Below are 18,809 nucleotides of genomic sequence, written 5' to 3' on the forward strand. Positions count from 1 at the left end.
CTCCTCTTCCTCCTTCCTCCTCTCTCTCACTTTTTTTTGTCCGTCCATGTTTTTGTGTCCCCCCAACCCCTCTCTGTGTCAAGTGCTTCATTGACACTAAAGTATAAAGAACAGTATTGCCAGATCATGAACCTTTTGAAATTAAATGAAAGCTTCAGTGTGTGTGTGTGTGTGTGTGTGTTTCACAGTCTGGATGGTGGAGGACGTGGGTTCCTCCACCATCCACTGAGTATCAGTCATCTACATGGAAGATATCAATGTTTATATAGACAATCTCTCTCTCTCTCTCTCTCTCTCTCTCTCTCTCTCTCTCTCTCTCTCCAAGCCTCCTATATTGTATGGTGGGTGTGCATTAAGCTGATAATGTGTAATTTTAGGCTTAGCAGTGAAAGCCAAGCGCTTGTCAGACCAGTCTAATGTAAACGCTCTAGACTGCAAATCCCATATTTAACATTGTCAGCTGGACTCAGACGGGCATGACGGCTCCGCATTTGTGTTTTATTTTAGTGCCTGTCACGTGTTACATGCATGCAATTATGATGTGTGTGTGTTAACTTGTGTGTGTGTGTGTCTGTCATATTTTGAAAAAAAAAAAGACTTTTCAAATTGCTTCATTTCCATCTATGAAAACAATCGTCCCTCTCCATCCTTTAAGCCATGCAGGGTGGTCTAGTGGTTAAAGAGACTGTCCTTCAACAGGACGTCCCGGTTCAAACCCCTGTGTCTGCTCTGCTGAAGTGTCCTTGAGCAAGATATTGAGTCCCTACCAGCTGCAGGGGTGCTGTTCTGTAGCTGACCCTGACCTTTGACCTCCCTGTGAAGGGGAGTAAGAGAAAAGAGGATTTCCCTACAGGAATAGAATATCTTATTACTGTTATTATAAAACACCTTCAATTGATGTACCAAAGATTGGGTGCAATATCCTTATTTCTATGGTGGTGATATGTTATGATGATCTCTTTCCTACCTCAACCACTTGAGCATGGCTAAACAACTGATTGAAGTTTGAAGATCAAGCTTAAAGGAGTATGCCAAGTTTTTGGTAGATTATAGAACATAGACAACAAAATCATCCACATGTCCCCGGTAGATCATTGGCTCCGAGGCTCTATGCATGTGATAGTAGCTCCACGCTAACACTTTAGCATACGCTGTGTCGAGTGATAGTAGGCTCCATGCCAACATTTTAACATACACTATGTTGAGTGATAGTAGTTCCATGCTAACTCTTTAGCATAAACTATGTTGAGTGATAGTAGGCTCCATGTTAACACTTAAGCATAAAATGTTGTAAAAAAAGATACATTTTTCATGTGAAAAACGTGATTTGGATAATGTGAATCAAAACGCATGTGTCTATTCACTTATCTGCTTTTTTTCATTTTTTGACCCCGGTATTAGTTGTCATGCGCTGTGCAAATATTTTCCTCCTGATTTGTATTTGCTTCATAATAAAAGCAAAGGCCTTTCTACCCTTGTGCATGGTCATAAGATAAAGACCTAGAAAGAAAATGGAGAGAAAAAGAGAGAGAGAGAAGCAAGAAAACAGGAAGCAAGTACGATTGAAGGAATTAGGCTACATATTTGATTGTGGGAGACGTCATATACATTTAATTGGTATTATCCTCTTTTCCTCTTCTCCCTCTCATACCCGTCTCAATATTCCCTCTATCCCATCAATCCCGCTTCTCTTTCACATGCTCATCTCTTTCTCTTTTATTTTATTCTATCCCTCCCTCCCATCCTCATCCTCTCTCTCTCTCTCAGTAGCAGGAGTGTGTGTGTGTGTGTGTGTGTGTGTGTGTGTGTGTGTGGTGAGAGTGGTAATAGAGCAGCAGAAGGGGCTTAGAGGACAATGGAGCCGACACTGAGAGAGGAGCTTAACAGAGGAGGAAAAAAATAAAAACCCAATAGCATTAAAATATGACTAAACAGACCTGTACCTACCTACACTGGCACTCCACACTTTCAGATAACAGGCCTCATTCATTCAACAGTGTTGCCTCTATCATTAGATTAGATTACATTAGATTACATGGAACTTGAATGAGCCCTGTGGACAAATTAGGTTGTTGTAGCAGCAAATAATAGGATACAGCAATTAAAAACAGAATATAAATAAGAATCAACCAAAATGGTTTGACACAGCAAGCAATTACAGTATGAGAACATGTTAAGTAGAACTATATGAATGAAAAATATGATATGTAAGATATATGGATATGTACAAAATGCTAAAATATGAAAAAGTATGCATGATATTCGTGTTTAGTATCAGGATGATTAATGTGTAGCAGTGGTTTCTGGGTCATTTTGGTGACGTTTCTGCATCCATCCCTGTTTTAATCCCAGTTTTGGTTGTAGTGTACAGTAGGTCGCAGCACTAAGACCATCCTTATATGGGCATTTTATCATAAGGTGTGGTGCAAATTGTAAATATTATGACTTTTGTCTTTGTTTTGATGGGAAAATTAGACTGTAGGGATGGGATGATATATCGAATTTCAATATATCGCGATACAAAAATGTGACAATACGTATTGTGGGGCAGAAAAATGTATGGTGATATTAGCTCCATTTTATTCTGCTTTAGTAATCACAGATGAGACGCTTGACCATCACAGTTTCACAAGCTCTCCATCCAAATTATATTATTTACACTTTGTAATGACATTTTTAGATTGTTGTTTACATTCTAGCAGCCAACGCCATCGCTAGAAAGATTTGTGGCTCAGAAATAAACATAATTCTGCACAGTCAGACTTTGTTGTCATTGAACTTTTATTTATTACATCGTATCCTGGTTGTATTGAATCGTGAACCCCATATCATGTATCTAATCGTATCGTGAGATAAGCGTATCGTCCCAGCCCTACTAAATTGTAATATTTTTGACATTTTGCATTTTCTCTAGTGATGGCAGCAGGCTGCAGTGAGTCTAGAGGAAACACTGTAGTACAGGGAATTAATGTTTTTTGGGAAATTGATAGGATGCTATAGAACAAACTAACAGAAATGAATCACCTTAGCAATGAGCCCTCTTTGCAGCACCTTGTGCATGTTAATAGATATCAATCAAAATCTTATCAAAGTCTTATGATTAATGACTTTAACTCCAACTAACTCGAAGATCCATAACTAGTATGTTACTTAAACAATAACCCACATAACTTTTTGTTGTGTCTAATAACGCCTCTTAGCTATTCTAAAATCACTGAACAAAAACTGAGAAAAAAAAACAAACAAAAAAACCACAAACTGTTCTTTATTCTGGGTTTCTCCATCAGGATACTTGACAACGTATCTTCACGTTGCTGTGGCCAAAATAGTAGTTGAAAACTGAATTTGACAGTTCCTGTTTCATTTCATAGAAATCTCGTCATATCCGTATCCGTATCTGTATTCACTACTTTGCCGAAAAATCGCACTGGTAGTTATTGCCTGAAAGCTACAATACTCTACCAAGCATCACTGCTCTTCGAGTGTTATTGCTATATTATTCACCTGAATGTGATGCATGTAATCCAGTGAGATTATACGTGTGCGTGCATTGATACACGTGTTTCCGCTTCAGAGTGAGAACCTCTGGTGTTTACATGCTGGTGCGTTTGCGTGCTTTGTTCATTTATATAATCAATGCTCGAGCACAGTCCGAGTAAAAGTGAGTCGATTCAAACCATATATCCTTTTCTCCATCCCTCTGTTTCTCATGTCATGTTCACATTTGGTTTAAATATATTTATTTGATACAACTCTGTTTTTGTTTTCATCATCTCACTCTCTTTCATACAGTCTCTCTTTAGCTTTCTTTCTTTTTTCACTCTTTTTCTCCCTTACTCTCTCATACTATCACTATATGTATTACTCAGTCTTTTTCAGTGAGGCACCATAGGTGAATGGGAAAAAAATCCTTTCGCCCTATCAGAATCAAATGTTATATATTGAATATGGACAGAAATACAAAAACTTTTTGTACTATGACTTTGATTTATTTATTTAAACATACTGTACGAAGTCAGTGATTTTCCATTTATATTTTGATGAATTATTTACTATAAATACTATGAATATGGTCAAAATGTCATCTTTGTTGGCATTTTTTCCATTAAAGTAATCTCCATCAACCCCCTTGTAATCTTTTTGTATTTTAGTCTCGATCTTTGGTGCTCAGCCTCACTGTGGTGTTTCTGCACTGCACTTCCCAGAGATCACCTGTCAATCAAACAGTGTGGGCGGAGCTTGGATTTTCTGTTGATGCAGTTTGAGTTTCTCTTTGTCTGTTCAGCCATGGTGGCTATCACTGCTTATGCTAACTACCCAGTTCTTCTTCTTCTGTTTATTCCAAACAAACCTGAAACGTAAAACGCATCACTTCCTGTGCAGCAAAATCCTCTGCTGCACAGGAACAGACAATGGAAAAGCTTTAGGAACTTAATATAGGCTGAATCACTATTATTATGTTATATAATCAGTGATAGAAATTAGCAAAATATTTAGCCTATATATAGGCTATATATGAAAATGTCACAGATTATTACTTTCAAGTGTTATTTTTAGCCAATTTGGTGCTTGGTGTACTTGACGCAACTGATATTAAGAAGTATAAATCAACTATCAACTATCAACTATATTGATTTACAGTAGTTATAAAAATGAAATATTATAATATCTCAGAACTGTCCAATCCTGCCAAAATTGCCTCCTCCTCTCCCTACTCTCTTTCTTTCTCTCTTCTTGTCTCTTCCCTTTTCCACAACTCTCCCCTTCTCTGTCTATATGTCACTTTCTCTCCCCCTATCCCCCCTTATTTTTCTCTCCCTCCATTTATTTTCCTCTCTGTCAATCCCTGGTAGATAATCTGCCGCTGTAATCTCCAGTCATCTGTCATTGTTTCGCTGGATGGGACATTTGCAATGAGGCCAGATTATCATCTCATACTGTGACCTGACCAGGAGAGGACAAGGCAAAATACACCCACTCATACACAGACGGACACACACACACACACACACACACACACACACACACACACGATCACCGACAGGATACACACACTCACACACACATAAATGTGTGCACGTACACATAAGCGCAGATAGACCACAGAGAGGAGAAGATGAAGTACGACCCACAAACATGAAGCTTTCGCGATGGAACGGCAGATTCACACACACACACACACACACACTTACACACACAGATATAGACACACACAGAAGCAGAGAACAGGTAGTACAATACAGGAACACATCCACTTATGCCGACAGATACACACATACACACACACACACACAGAAGCACATACATATCTGCTTCAGATGAATGCTCAATAAGATAAATGACAGTCTATACACACTCATATGTTAACACTGTACACCAGCACATTTCTATGACGGGACTCTCATTGTCAATAATTCTTTCTCATGACCCAGAACTGAGTTTACAGGGTATTGGGTTGTTTAATCTGACGGATTTCAGCCTGTTTTTAGGCCATAACCTACTAGCCTTTAATACTTTCCTCAGCCTACCTTACACTCTGATGACTCATGAATGCTTGAAGGTGGCGTGTTACATTTCAACATCAATAAATCAATATTCATTTTGAAACATTAGTGTAATTACTGTAAATAAATGAGACCATGGCTAAGAAGACTGTCAACTTCTAGTGGTCGGATTTGGCAGGAAATCTGCTGTATTGCTTTACGGCACAAAACAGGAAGAGGGCGCTGTTCTTCCAGAGCAAACAGAGCTAAAGCTTTCAGAGTTTATGAAAATAGCAGATGGTGGAAGGAGTGAAAGACCGAAATCATTTCCAACATGTTTAACCTGTTCAGTAAAGACAAAGACAAGAGCTAGAGGCTACCAATCGCCTTCACCATCGTCTCAGTTATTTACGGTAAGTATACCAAGGTATCACAATTAATTTGACAAATATATATTTATGTTTAAAAATTATACAAGTAATGTTACATAGTTTTGACATTTCACCTTGGTTACTCATTTGATCCCCCCCCCCCAAAAAAAAAAAACATGGACATTTGCCTGCACATTGTTCCATTTTTAATTAAGTCCAGTCAGGAGCACTCTCGTCATGAAGTTAAAACCATTATTGTATAAATGGTTATACTATACAGGTTCTGCTCTCTAGGGTTCTCTCTGTATGAATTGAAGCAGCATGCTAAAGCTTCAGTGGGGAGCACAATCAAACCCCCAAAACAAAACTTGTGACGCTCCTCATTTGAATCTTACTGAGATTTGGTGGAGAGCGCATCAATAAGAATGTACCTTGCCTATATGTAGCAAAAGCATGTTGCAGTTCCCCTTAAATGCTTCCAATGCCCTTCTCATTTTAGGCATGAAGCTCAGCAGCATGCAGAGCGCCCTAAAATGAGCGTACGGCAAGATACACGCCTGCAGTTTCTTGATTAAAGGGAAATAGGAGCGAACTTTTATTTGCCAGACTAAAGTTCCGGCGGTGGGTTTGGATAGAGTCGGTATTGTGTTCTCTCTATCTCTCTCTCTCTTTCTCTCTCTCACACACACATAGAAACAGAACCAGTGTTTTACATCAATAGAGTGCTGGCAGCAATATACTGTACATTTCCAGCTCAAATCATCCTTTATCCTCCATCCTCTATATAATCTGCCTCTATTCAACTCCACTATACTCACTCTATTCACCTCTCAACAGGATGACAGTACACTCTCTCTATTCAACTCCACAGCCAGAATACACTCCGCTATTCAGCCACCAAGGCCGGGGAAAGCACAACAGTGTGAACTCAACAATAAGCTTCTACACACCCAATAAATGAGAAAAATGTTTACAAGGAATGGAGTCACCGGCCACAGGAAGGAAAATGGAGAATGGAGGGATTAGAGAGAGAGATAGAGAAAGAGAAAGAATGCGAGAGAGAGAGAGAGAGAGAGAGAGAGAGAGAGAGAGAGAGAGTACAATAGGTTGGAGGTGAATGTGGTTACGATAGGACAAGAGGTGACGGAGGAATGTAAATATGGAGCAAGAGAGAGAGGAGGAATTAAGGTATGATGTGGAACAAGAGAGGGAGAAAAGAGAAAGAGGGATGAAGAGAAGGGGGGGAAGAGAAAGAGAATGGAAGAGGACAAGAGAAGAGAGGTGAGATATTGAGAAGAGAGAGAGAAGGCGGCAAAGATACAATGTGCAAAAAGGAGCAATGGAGCGAGAGAAAGAGGGGAGGAGGAAAAAAAGGATTGAGGAGAAGACAAAAAAAAGAAAAAAACAAGGCGACAGTAAGCATGTCGTCCTCCGTGAATGATGCAGTTTGCCTCGGCCAATCATTAACAGGTAGGCTACTATAAATGTGAAAAAAGTCAAATTTTCAAGTCTGTTAGGGATCAATAGGGGCATTTGCATTGTCTACTAGTTTTTCCTTTTTGGCGTTTGTGGCGTCACAAAATCCAATATGGTGTACATCAATGGTCCAATATGGCAATGACCATTGTAGAGCATAAACTGGATATGTGCACCAAATTTCGTGTCATTCCAACTTTCTTTGTGGGAGATGTAACTGGTTATAAATGCTTTACAGTTGCATCACAAATCTAGCAAAGCATCATGGAGGAAAAAGAGAGCTACCTGAAAAAGACCGTTGTAGTACATGTGTAGATCTAGTCAGTAATGATCTAAGTAAGAGTGAATAGTCTGATACGGTAGATTTGTTTCTAATTTGAACAGTTGTTTTTTGTCATTGTTAGCTAGCTAACTAGCCAGCAGACTAATTTAACAAAGTAACTAACTAATGTTAACATTCAACTACTAGCCACTATAGCTTCTAGCTACATAATAGCTACTGGGTACGTCGGGTGTGTTAAAAACAAGACAGTGATGGTTAGCTAGCTAGCTAACAAGCTGACAGTATCTAAACACACAACAGAGACGATGTGGGGCAAAATGATCAGTTAAAACAGCAAGGAAATTAACTATAGATAAGAATGGCGTGATGTTTCAAATGGGCCATGCCCACAAAGTGTGGTACAAGTGATCTGCCCTGCTCTATTTCTATGGGCAAAACAAAAAATCTATATTTTCTGTGATTGCTTTTTCTGTGTTCTGATAATTGATGTGAAATGTATATGGTGTATATAATTTGTCGTTACCTTTTCACAGTTATCAAAGAACTGCATTAGGCTATCATTAAAATGTGTCAAGGTGAGGTGTGGTGAGGACCCAAATGCAGGACAGCGAGGCAGGTAGTGATCAAACCCCAAGACTGGGTGTTTAATATAACGGGTGCAGGAAACAACAGGTAAACAGAGACGGGAGCACTTAACTGACACGTAACAGGAAATAATGATCCGACAGACTGGGGAACAAGACTAATATACACATGGGGAGGTGATTACAAATCATAAACAGCTGGGGCAAACAGAGAACATGGCACGTAGAACTAGACAGGGAACATAATACACATAGAAATACAAGAACTAGACAATGAAGCAGGGACTGAAAGTCACAACCGTGACAAAATGTTCATTTTCTGAAAGTCACAAAATGCTAACAAGCTAGCAAACTTCTGTGAAAACTTCCATTCAAGAGAGGAGTCATGTTAGCATTTTTACACTTCAAGAAAAAACATTTGAATGATCCTGCTGTTGTTTGACAACCGCGAAAAGGTAACGTCAAATTAATACCATATACATTTCACATAAATTATTAGAACACAGAAAATGTTGATTTACTGTTTTGTATAGGGTTTCGCACTTGTACCGCACTTTGCAGGCATGGCTTTTTTGCTGCGTCATCACTGTTCTTATCTATGTCTTCCGTACTGTTGAGAGACAATACGGAAGTTGTAAGTGTTTTCAGTCATTTTTGACAAAAGCTGAGGGCCTCCAATATGGCTGCCACAAGGTGTGTTACATCACCTGAATTTGAACATGCTGCAACACTTGCTGAGATGCATCATCCCCCAAGTTTTGTTCTAATCCAATCAGTGGTGTTTGCGATATTGCATGTGATGGACAGATGAATGAAAGAATGACGGAGACGGATGCATCGTCTCCTCCAACCCCCACCCTGATTTTATTGCGGAGGACAAAAAGAGAAACTGAGACAGATGAAAGAAGGGAGGAGACAAAAGAAGCAAAGAAGAGATTAAAAAAAGTCAGAAAAAGAAAAGAGATTGAGGTATCTAAGCAGAGAGCGAGAGAAAATGTGAGAAGAGAGAGAGGGAGCGATAGAAAGACAGAAATAACACAAACAGGAAGCTGGTGTCAACGGCAGAGGAAACCACATGGCTGCACTTAGTAACCACCTTCGTCTCTCACTCTCTCCCCCTCTCACTCTGCGTCTTTCTCTCTCCTCCAGAAACTTTCCAAAACTTTCCATTCACCTACTTCAAAGCCGACAATCCAGGTCAAATACAAACTTTATTTATAGCATGAAAAAAAAAAAAAAGATTCAAAATATTAAACATAATTCACAGCATAGCGGACAATAATAGTCAACGAAAGAAAGATTACAATAAATGTCATGTAAAAGCGTATTGTTACAAAGTCAATGAATCAGATGTTGTTGAATCCATATGCTGTGGAAATCTTCGCATCCGTGTGGTTGCAGAATGCGGGGATGATGATGGTGATGATGATGATGATGATGATGCCAGTTATGAAGGTGGGGGTGCACAATCTACTATTAGGTAGTGGTTTAGTGGTAAATAAAAAGGAGGGCAAATCTGAACAAATATGAACAAAAATCTCAGAAAAATATTAATTTTTGTTTTTTCCCCTTAAAAGACCCTATCCTCATATAACTTATATCAGTTTGATACTACTTACTGTGATGCATATTATGAATTAATGTTATAAAGATTCACATCAGGCCAAAAAAGTCGATCAATTCTATTGAATTGAATATGAGTAAACTGGGTTAAATGGGTTTATACTCCACTACATCCATGGTTGTAGGTATCAGCTATTGAGTACCGGGTCAATGTCAGGATTTTGTATGTGATACCACTAATGCAAGTAGATACGCCAGAAAATAATTATTCATCGTTATTCTCAGTATTGTCAGATATTATCAGTTTCTGATGATCCTGAATGATTGGTTGATTAATTCCTCTATAAAAACAGTACTCGGAATTGACAAGTACTGATGATGATGATGATGTTGAAGGAGGCGTGTCAGTAGTTGTAGTCGCTGTTCCTGTTGGATGAAGGCTCTCTGCTGGCACTGACCGTCAGTCGCTCCAGAGCTAATTCAACAGCAGACACAAAGTCAGTTTTTCACCAATAGAACGACTGCTGGAGAAATGGTGAGCTGCCTAGACGTTTTCGGTGTGTGTGTGTGTGTGTGTGTGCATTACCGGGGTAAGATAGTCTCTTTTCTCCTTCGTCGTTTTGAAGTGCTTTCCCTCGGTGGTAAGATACTGAGAGAGAGAGAGAGAGAGAGAGGGATGTACACGTTACGAAACTAACATTTAAAATTGTGTGTCTTCAGTCGTGGTTGTATATATGCATGGGTTTATAAAATGATGTTCACGTGTGTGTGTGTGTGTGTGTGTGTGTGTGTGTGTGTGTAAGTGCACATGCATGTCCGTATGAGTATTAGTTAACCTTTATTTTACCTAAGTGATTCTATGGACGGACCCAAAACATCAAATAATGTGTCCAGTGTTAATAATTGTGTGTGTGTGTGTGTGTGTGTGACTCACCACTCTGACTCTGTGTAGGTCCGATCCAGCGGCTTTGTCTCCTATCTGACACTGCATTGAAAAACAGCAACAACATTGCATCAAATTAACAAAGAAACCAAACCATTAAACATGTATTATAAAAATCAAACATTACAAAAAGATGAAAATGAAAAAATGCATGGACAGTAAACAGGAAAGTCAGACAGTTTTTCTTCCAATCTGAAAGTTGAGCGATAAACAGTACACATTCTATTCTATTCTATTCTAACTGGCAGCTTGACAAACAGAAGCCTTTGCCTGGATTTAAGACAATATTCAACAGAGATTCATTCTTCAGCATAATCTTTAATCTGGCACTAGTCTTAATCTGAATATGAAGCAGTTTTCAGGTCAGTAAGTACTGCAGACTGCGTGCAAATGTGTGAGCATATGCACATATGTGCATGGGAATGTGTTTATGCGTGTGCATATGTGTGTGTGTGTGAACACGTGTGGGCGGGAGCAATGTGTGCGCTTGTGAATATGCGTGTTTATGCGGGATTTGCACTCATACAGGCGTGTGTGCATGTTTGCAATGCAAGCGAGTGTTTTTGTATGTACCCGCCTGTATTTGTCTGTGTATGCATGCAAGTGTGTGTGAAGAACTGGAGCAGCAGTGCAACCTTCGGTGTGTGTGTGTGTGTGTGTGTGTGTATACACTCACGTCTCTTCTGGAGGGCTTTGACTGTGGGTTTGGTGAATCGAATCAGTACCAGGAGCAGCAGCAGAAAACACAGCAGACCCATCGCCACTTTGTAGCTGTTCAGCTCCCCTCGTACATCTGGGATCACTGGAGGCTCCGGCAGCACTGGATACACACACACACACACACACACACACACACAATTGAATCTTTTATTTACTGTATATCCACATGGAAACAATAACCTGCCATGGATATAATGGTGGGGACAAAGAACAACGCCCGGACCTCAACATGGACACCTCGCAATATCACACATCAAGAAGACAAATGGCATTAAAGGGACAAAAATCTGCACATTCTCCATATATGGCGACCACCAATAATTGCTGACAGAGAACAACAACTTGCCAACTGCTTTGCCCTGCTGTTTGGCCCCGTACATTGCCCAGCCTACCGAATATGAACATTAGTAGCCGACAACTATAGCCAAGCTGTGAGAAAGAGGCCAGTTCAGTTGGAAAATATGTCAGACTATTGCATAGATCAAGCACCTTAGACTTGACACAGGAATGTTTGTACATTCTCACAGAACATGGTAAATGGATTGATGTGTCCTACAGTTCAACCATTCCTTGTATGCATACCAGCTATTCAGAATGTGAGACGTGGATTCAATGAGACGTTCATGAGCAGGATGCAGACAATGAGGAACTCAGGTGTCGGGGAACCGTATAGAACAGGGCTTCTCAAACCCCGGACCAAGGTCCGGATCCGGACCGAACTACAAATCAATCCGGACCGGACCTTTATGTCACATTAGTGTCCGACGCGTTGTGTGATTGAACGTGCATTTACTTGTGTGTGATACATTGCAGAGCGCAAGAACCATCCTTGATTTTTACTTTCACGGAGCCGCTTGTGTGTGTGTGTTTGTGTGTGTTTGTGTGCGCCGCCATGTCAGTTTAGACAAAGATGGCTACGGCTGCATTCACATTTCCTATGGAAGGGCGCAGATTCCGCGCTCACCGCCGGCTGTGTGGCAGATCGCGTATTTTTCCGCCGTGATTGGTCGCGCAAAGAGTTGAAAATAGTTAACTTGGAGGATAGAATCCACGCGTCATGCGTCATCCTCAAGAGAACAACTCGGCGTTACTTTGGTTGCCTGGCAACAAACGACACATTACCGGTCCACTACGTTTCTGCCACTTTTTTCAAAGCGAGGCGGGTCGCCGATTACGTTACTGCAGCAAATGTTACCCACCTTCAGAAGGCGGCCATTCATGTGCTCACCATGTTTGGTTCCACATATCGATGTGAATCTGTTCCACAATGAACATTGTTAAAAACTCCTACAGCAGCAGTTTGACCAATGAACAATTGGGTCAGTGCCCAAGTGCCCAGGTTCAAGGCATTGGTTACAGGCAAACAGCCATTTCTCCACTGATTCAAGTCACCATACTGTAGTATTTAATGTTTAAGTTATGTTATGGACAAGTTATGGACGTTGATTTATGTCGGTGCGTTTTACTGGCATTGTTCCAGACCTTTGAACTTGTGTAAAATTCATAAGTGGACCTTCAATAAAAAAGTTTGAGTACCCCTGGTATAGAAACTCTGGTGGGAAGGAATTGTAACCAAAACCAGCAGAGAGTGTGTCCAGTTTGCCATTATGTTTTCCTCCTGAAAGCCAGGAAGCTCCAAGAAACTCTCACTGTTGAGCATATTCAACAGATGGCTAAGGTCTTGTAGCAGCGTACACCCGCTCCACCTTTGGTACACCCAACCCTTCTTCTTGTCGGGTGTGGAAAATAATGGTCCCAAGTGGTGTGAGAACTAACCACTTGAAGAACTGAGGACCGGCCAAACATCCTCACTTTGCATAATTTTCCTTATCTTTCCATCCTTGTGAGGACATTTGGTCTTTACAAATTTAGAAATACAAGAACACACACAGAAGGGAACACACACATGCACACACACAAGAGTATGCACAGGTACATGCCCATAGACATACACAGATTTATGCATGCATACACAAGCATATGAGCACCCACACAAACAATATATTTGATGTATTTCTCTAGTCTGAGTAGCATAACTGTAGGAAGATTCCTTAAAGTTTCTTAAAGCTGCATTAGGCTAGATTTTTATGTCAAAATTCCCCCATCTTATCAGCCTAAATCACAAAATATGAGAGAAGAGACAGAGAAGAGAAGAGAAGAAGAGCGTCCCACCCTCACTAATTGAGACGCTGTCGTTTTGCTCTATTTGCCCGAACTAAATTCTGGTGTCTTTTTAAATGGGGGCTAATGTGTGTGGGGGTCTGTGACATGAAAAACATTTGAGAGCGTGTGTGGTGTAGGACTGTTAATGATGCATACGTAAGTAATAATCAGTTGTATTTTCATATAAAATAAATGTCTGTTTTGCGCCTCTTTATCTGATTGATGTAATGATTCATGAACAGCCAGTTCATGAAAGCTTTTACATTGTCTGTTCTAAACAGCCGGTGTCTGGTAGCTCTTTCCTGGGAAAAATCCTCCGCCGCACAGGAAGTGATGCGTTTTTATATTGTTTTGGTTTGTTTGGAATAACCAGAAGAAGAACTTGGTAGTTAGCAGGAGCAGTGATAGCCACCATGGCTGAACAGACAAAGAAAAAAGAAACTCAAACTGCATCAACAGAAACTCCAAGGAGAAAGACGTCACAGTACTGGACACACTGTTTGATTGACAGGTGACCTCTGGGAAGTGCAGTGCAGAAACACCACAGCAATGAGCACTGAGCACCAAAGATGGAGACTAAATATAAAAACACCACAACAAGGAATACTTAGCACCAAAGATGGAGACAAAATTTTAACAAACAAGGATCTCCAGGATTACCACTTTAAAGTTCTCATTTAAATAAAAAATGATATGACTTCAGCATTATTTTGACAAAAAACAGGGTATAAAATCAACTTTCCATATTCCCACACAAACAAAGACACATACACAGTAAACCAACCTTTGCAATGGACCCTCAGTGTTTTACAGCTGGCATCCTTCTCTCCAGTGATCTTAAACCCCTTTAACATTTGAGTCCCTCCTTTCCACTTCGGTTCGCCCGTACAACCCTTTGTCCTCTTGCACACCTCCGACAGAAGACCTTCGATTTCTAAAAAAGTATCCTGGCAGAGAGGCAAGGACGATTCGGACGAGGGCGAATTGGACGAGGCTAGGAGGGACAGGTGGACCTCTCCCTCGCAGGATTTACCCTCCCATTTGACTGTAAAGATGCCCAGGGCAGGACGGGGGGGTTTGGGCGTAGGGCGGTCGACAGGGGTACTGGAGCAGGGACAGAGACTCTTGTCGGTGCTGTTGGATTTGGTGTTGTTCTGGTTGGCGGGTGAGGCGTCAGTGGTGCGGTTGGTTTTTGAGTTGGATTCTGGGAGAGAGGTAAATTAAATTTAGCATGGAATATACAGAGGAATATCACCATGCATGGAGCTACAGAACACCTGTACCTGGAATATCACTCTAAAACAGATTTCTTTTCCTAATCCACATCAATGTAAAACATTTACTCTCCACCCAAGCCTGTTATGAGAATTAAAAGTTAGGGTTCAGCCACTGAAGGGCAAAACGATATCGATATTTTGAACAGAAGCTGCTGATAGTTAATATGTTGTGCTGATATACAATGTCTTTAAATTTGATTTCAATGTCATAAAAAAAAATATATTTCTAGTATTCAGTGCTTCCCCCGGAATTTTATTCTTGTCAGGGTGGAAAAGCCTCTGAAACAGCATTAACAGCATATTTATATTTTTTTTCATACAATAATTGCACTATTGTACATATATACCACTGTACATACTGCATATTCATATTTATTTTCATTATTGGGTGTTGCGCTTTATAGTAGCCTACTATTTTGCACTTTCTGGTTCTGTCAAACTGCATTTCACTGTCTCAGTACTTGTACTCAATAAAGTTGAATCTAATCTAATTAAAAAAAAAAAAAAAACACTACTAAACAAATACTAATACTAATATATTCATGCATACTCTATGGAATCCAATCAAAATTAGAATCAATTCAGGTTAAGTTCTTCCATAGACAACTAGTGTGGTACTGATCAATTCTACAACAAATATGTAATCAATCAAACTGCATCATATCCATCATATCAGAGGTGGACCGCACTGACTGGACCAGATCTGATTTTTAATAAAAGCACAATATCCGCAAACCCATATATTGGTCTTACCCTATAAATAACACCTTAAAATAAACATTAAGTCTTTTCCCCTGCATGCCAAGACAGAATTCTCCAGTTCCAGTTGAGCTGGGAAAATCCCTTTATGCATTGGTGATACACTTCGGAATATGGTTCTTTAATACAAAAAGCGTCCATGTGATGCATTTTTAATTGTTTATTTCTAGCCACAAGTCAAGAATCATCATGCTACGAAAATAATCATCCCAAGTCTATTTAAACTATTCTTGAATTACAGTTTGGGTTTCCAAAAAGTGGTTACGATGTGTATGTGTGTGTGTGTGTAGTGTGTGTGTGTAAGTTGATTTCCTACAGTTTTCAGCATTTTGTAATGTGCTGTACGCATTAGAAAACATACGAAAAATAAAATCATAATTTTCTTAAAACAAGTGAAAAAATCTGCTAATGACATTAGATAATTTAACTTGTTTCCAAAGCAAATCAACTTGTTTCAAGGATTTTCTAGAATGAACTTTCATTTTCCTGATAGTGCAGTGATCTGCCTTTTTCTGACTTGTTTCAACATATTGACACTCATTTCTAGAAGATTCCTGAAACAAGTGAAGCTGCATTGGAAACCAGTGGAGTTATCTCTCCTCACCGGCAGAATGTTTCTTGTTTAAGACAAGTAAGATGTGAAGTTTGAATATGAGACTAAATGACTTATTAAGATGGAGGTTTTTTGCACGGGACGGTCGACAATGCTGGGACAGGACTAGGATTAGATGATGAATCCAACCAGCGACTCTGTAGTCAAACAGACTCCCACTCGTAGATTCGTAGACTCAATAACAGCACAGCATCAGGCTCAAAGGCCCGTGTACGCAAGTGGGTGTTTTTCAACTTTCACCCTGAACTCAAACTAAGCTAAATGGAACTTTCACAAAGGGACCCACAAGTTCAGAAGAAATTGTGTAATTGTGTAATTTTAAGAAGTACCATTATTTCAGTAAGCCACTACATTTCAACCTAATAATATTTCTTTCAGCCTATCTGACTTTTCAAGGACTTATGGCAGCATAACATAGCCAACAATGTTGGCTATGTTATGCTGCATAGAAGCTGTTATGCAGCTGTTACGCGAAACCTTTTCTTTTTTTCGCTTGAAATATGAGAAACGATTAAAACTGTAATCCATTCGCTAAAGAAGAAACATTTGTTCTCATATCTTTGTTAATAGCTTGTACAATATATGACAAGCTTCTCGTGCTCAAAGTGTTGGTGAACGTACTTCCTGAACTGAGTGAGCAGCAAGTGCGTCAAACTCACCTCTGATTACCTCAGAAACGACACCTCCGCCCCAAACCCTTTGACATTTTAGATCCAAACAAGATTGGTCTCTAGTCTTGGGATCCACACACATTAAAACATCTTCATAGATTGTCATATGATATGGGGATCCAACAGAACTAGGCCTGGCCTCCATTTTGGTGACTATGGCTATTAGAGGCCAGATTGTATGTAGTTCTGATGGAAAAGAGGTTTTATTTTAGAAATGAATCACATAATTTGTGGGAAACTGTGGCACTGAATGACATGCACTCTTAACAAAAATGGTTCTCTATAGCACCGGAAAATGGTCCTTTAGGCTTTTACCATAGCAGAACCCCTTATGGTGCTGTAAAGAACCTTTTAAGAATGCATGAAATGTCCCAAACCAGCAGTATGAAAACTTTCTAAGAACCTATGAAAGAATCTTTATTTTGATCTACCAGATTTTTATTTTGAGTCATGAATCATTCAAAAATATCATTAAAACGCTCGAAACCTTCAAAAGAACCCTTGAGTACCCCTTTGTTTTCAGTGTGTATGACCATCACAAAATATGCATATGCAGCTTATATACATATTTTGTATGTGATCTGCAAATCTCCAAGACAAATGACCTCTTTTACATTACATCACATAGTATTTTACGCTTAGATATCAATGAGATCTTTCTCCCACACTGAAAGCTATTCTCTGAATGGAAATTGGCCTCTGCCAGCTTTGCAACACTTTCAGTCCTGAGTATGTGCTGTACAATACCACAACAATCGTACCATCCCACCACAGTAGAGGTACTGAGCATGTGCTAACAATGTGATAACATTACATTACCGTCGTGGCTAAAGTCACGTTATAGCTAAAGTCGCTCTTTGTTTTTCTCCTCATCAGTCACTTTAACATGGTTTATCATGGACGCCAAAATAAAAGCCCTGTAGCAAAAATGGAAACTGTTGCTCATGTGAATATGACAAACATTTATATATATATATATATATATATACATACACATATATATATATATATATATATATATATATATATATATATATACACACACACACACACACACACACTGTAATTTCACATATTGTTTTTCTTCATATTCTGATATTCTTCTCACTTGTTATGTATTGCACATATATGAAGATTTTTTTTTATAATTTTGCACTTATTTTACACTGCATCTCTTTTAAATTTTTGGTATATTTTCAGATTGTACATATATATTTTTTAATTCATTTTATCTTTGTCTCATTGTGTTCTACTGCTGCTGTTTTGCACACCTTCATAATACTGAAATCCATAGTTTTTTCAGACTTTTCAAACATATTTCTCTACTGACACGCTATAGTGTTGTAATTGTCAGTTGCATTACGTTTAATACCCCCCATTTTGCGATAGTCTTATTCATATTCTACTTTTCATTGTTTTATCCTATTACCACTTGCAGCTGCAATGACACAATTTCTCCACGGGGATCAGCAAAGTTTCATCTAACCTTTTAATTTTAAAATGTATATTAGAAGTGAAGTGGGTGAAGAGCAAAAATACTAGGAAAAATAAATTGCTGCCGACTATAGAGGCCTTAGAATGTCCCAGTGTCTCAGTACTGGTGACGTTGGAGTCCCAGTCAACTTCTTTGACCTCTTTCACGTCATCATCTTCCCTTTCTCTTCTAAGGACTGTTCTCTATCAAATAAAGCCGAAAAAGAATCTGCACTTACCAACTGTCATCAGTAAGAGAGCTGAGAGGGCCACAACAATCCTGAGATCCATCACAGAAAGAAACCAAATGAAAACTGGAGGAACAAGAGAGAGGGTGAGAAGGAGAGACGACACAAATCTGACGCCAACAACAGGAAAACTGATGAGAGAGGAAACGTGCAGAGGTGTAAAAACTTCTTGTCAACCTCTC

General features: G+C 39.4%; 1 protein-coding gene across 1 annotated transcript; it reads right to left on the bottom strand.

The window, feature by feature from the left end:
* Positions 1-9,389: 9,389 nt before the first annotated feature.
* On the bottom strand, positions 9,390-18,809 carry cd5 (CD5 molecule). Its single transcript, XM_078282666.1, has 6 exons — positions 18,619-18,809; positions 14,371-14,790; positions 11,380-11,523; positions 10,695-10,745; positions 10,347-10,409; positions 9,390-10,235 (listed from the first exon to the last, which is right to left on the bottom strand). The coding sequence occupies exons 1-6, from the start codon at positions 18,668-18,670 to the stop codon at positions 10,165-10,167; spliced, it is 801 nt and encodes a 266-aa protein (XP_078138792.1). The 5' UTR covers positions 18,671-18,809; the 3' UTR covers positions 9,390-10,164.

Source organism: Centroberyx gerrardi, chromosome 3, assembly GCF_048128805.1.
Source record: "Centroberyx gerrardi isolate f3 chromosome 3, fCenGer3.hap1.cur.20231027, whole genome shotgun sequence".
NCBI classification, from domain to species: Eukaryota; Metazoa; Chordata; class Actinopteri; order Beryciformes; family Berycidae; genus Centroberyx; species Centroberyx gerrardi.

Coding starts and splice junctions, on each gene's coding strand:
- cd5 (XM_078282666.1), bottom strand. CDS start 18,670: ATGGATCTCAGGATTGTTGTGGCCCTCTCAGCTCTCTTACTGATGACA. Junction 10,746..11,379: donor CAAAGCCCTCCAGAAGAGAC/GTGAGTGTATAC, acceptor TTTTCAATGCAG/TGTCAGATAGGAGACAAAGC. Junction 10,410..10,694: donor ACCTACACAGAGTCAGAGTG/GTGAGTCACACA, acceptor TCTCTCTCTCAG/TATCTTACCACCGAGGGAAA.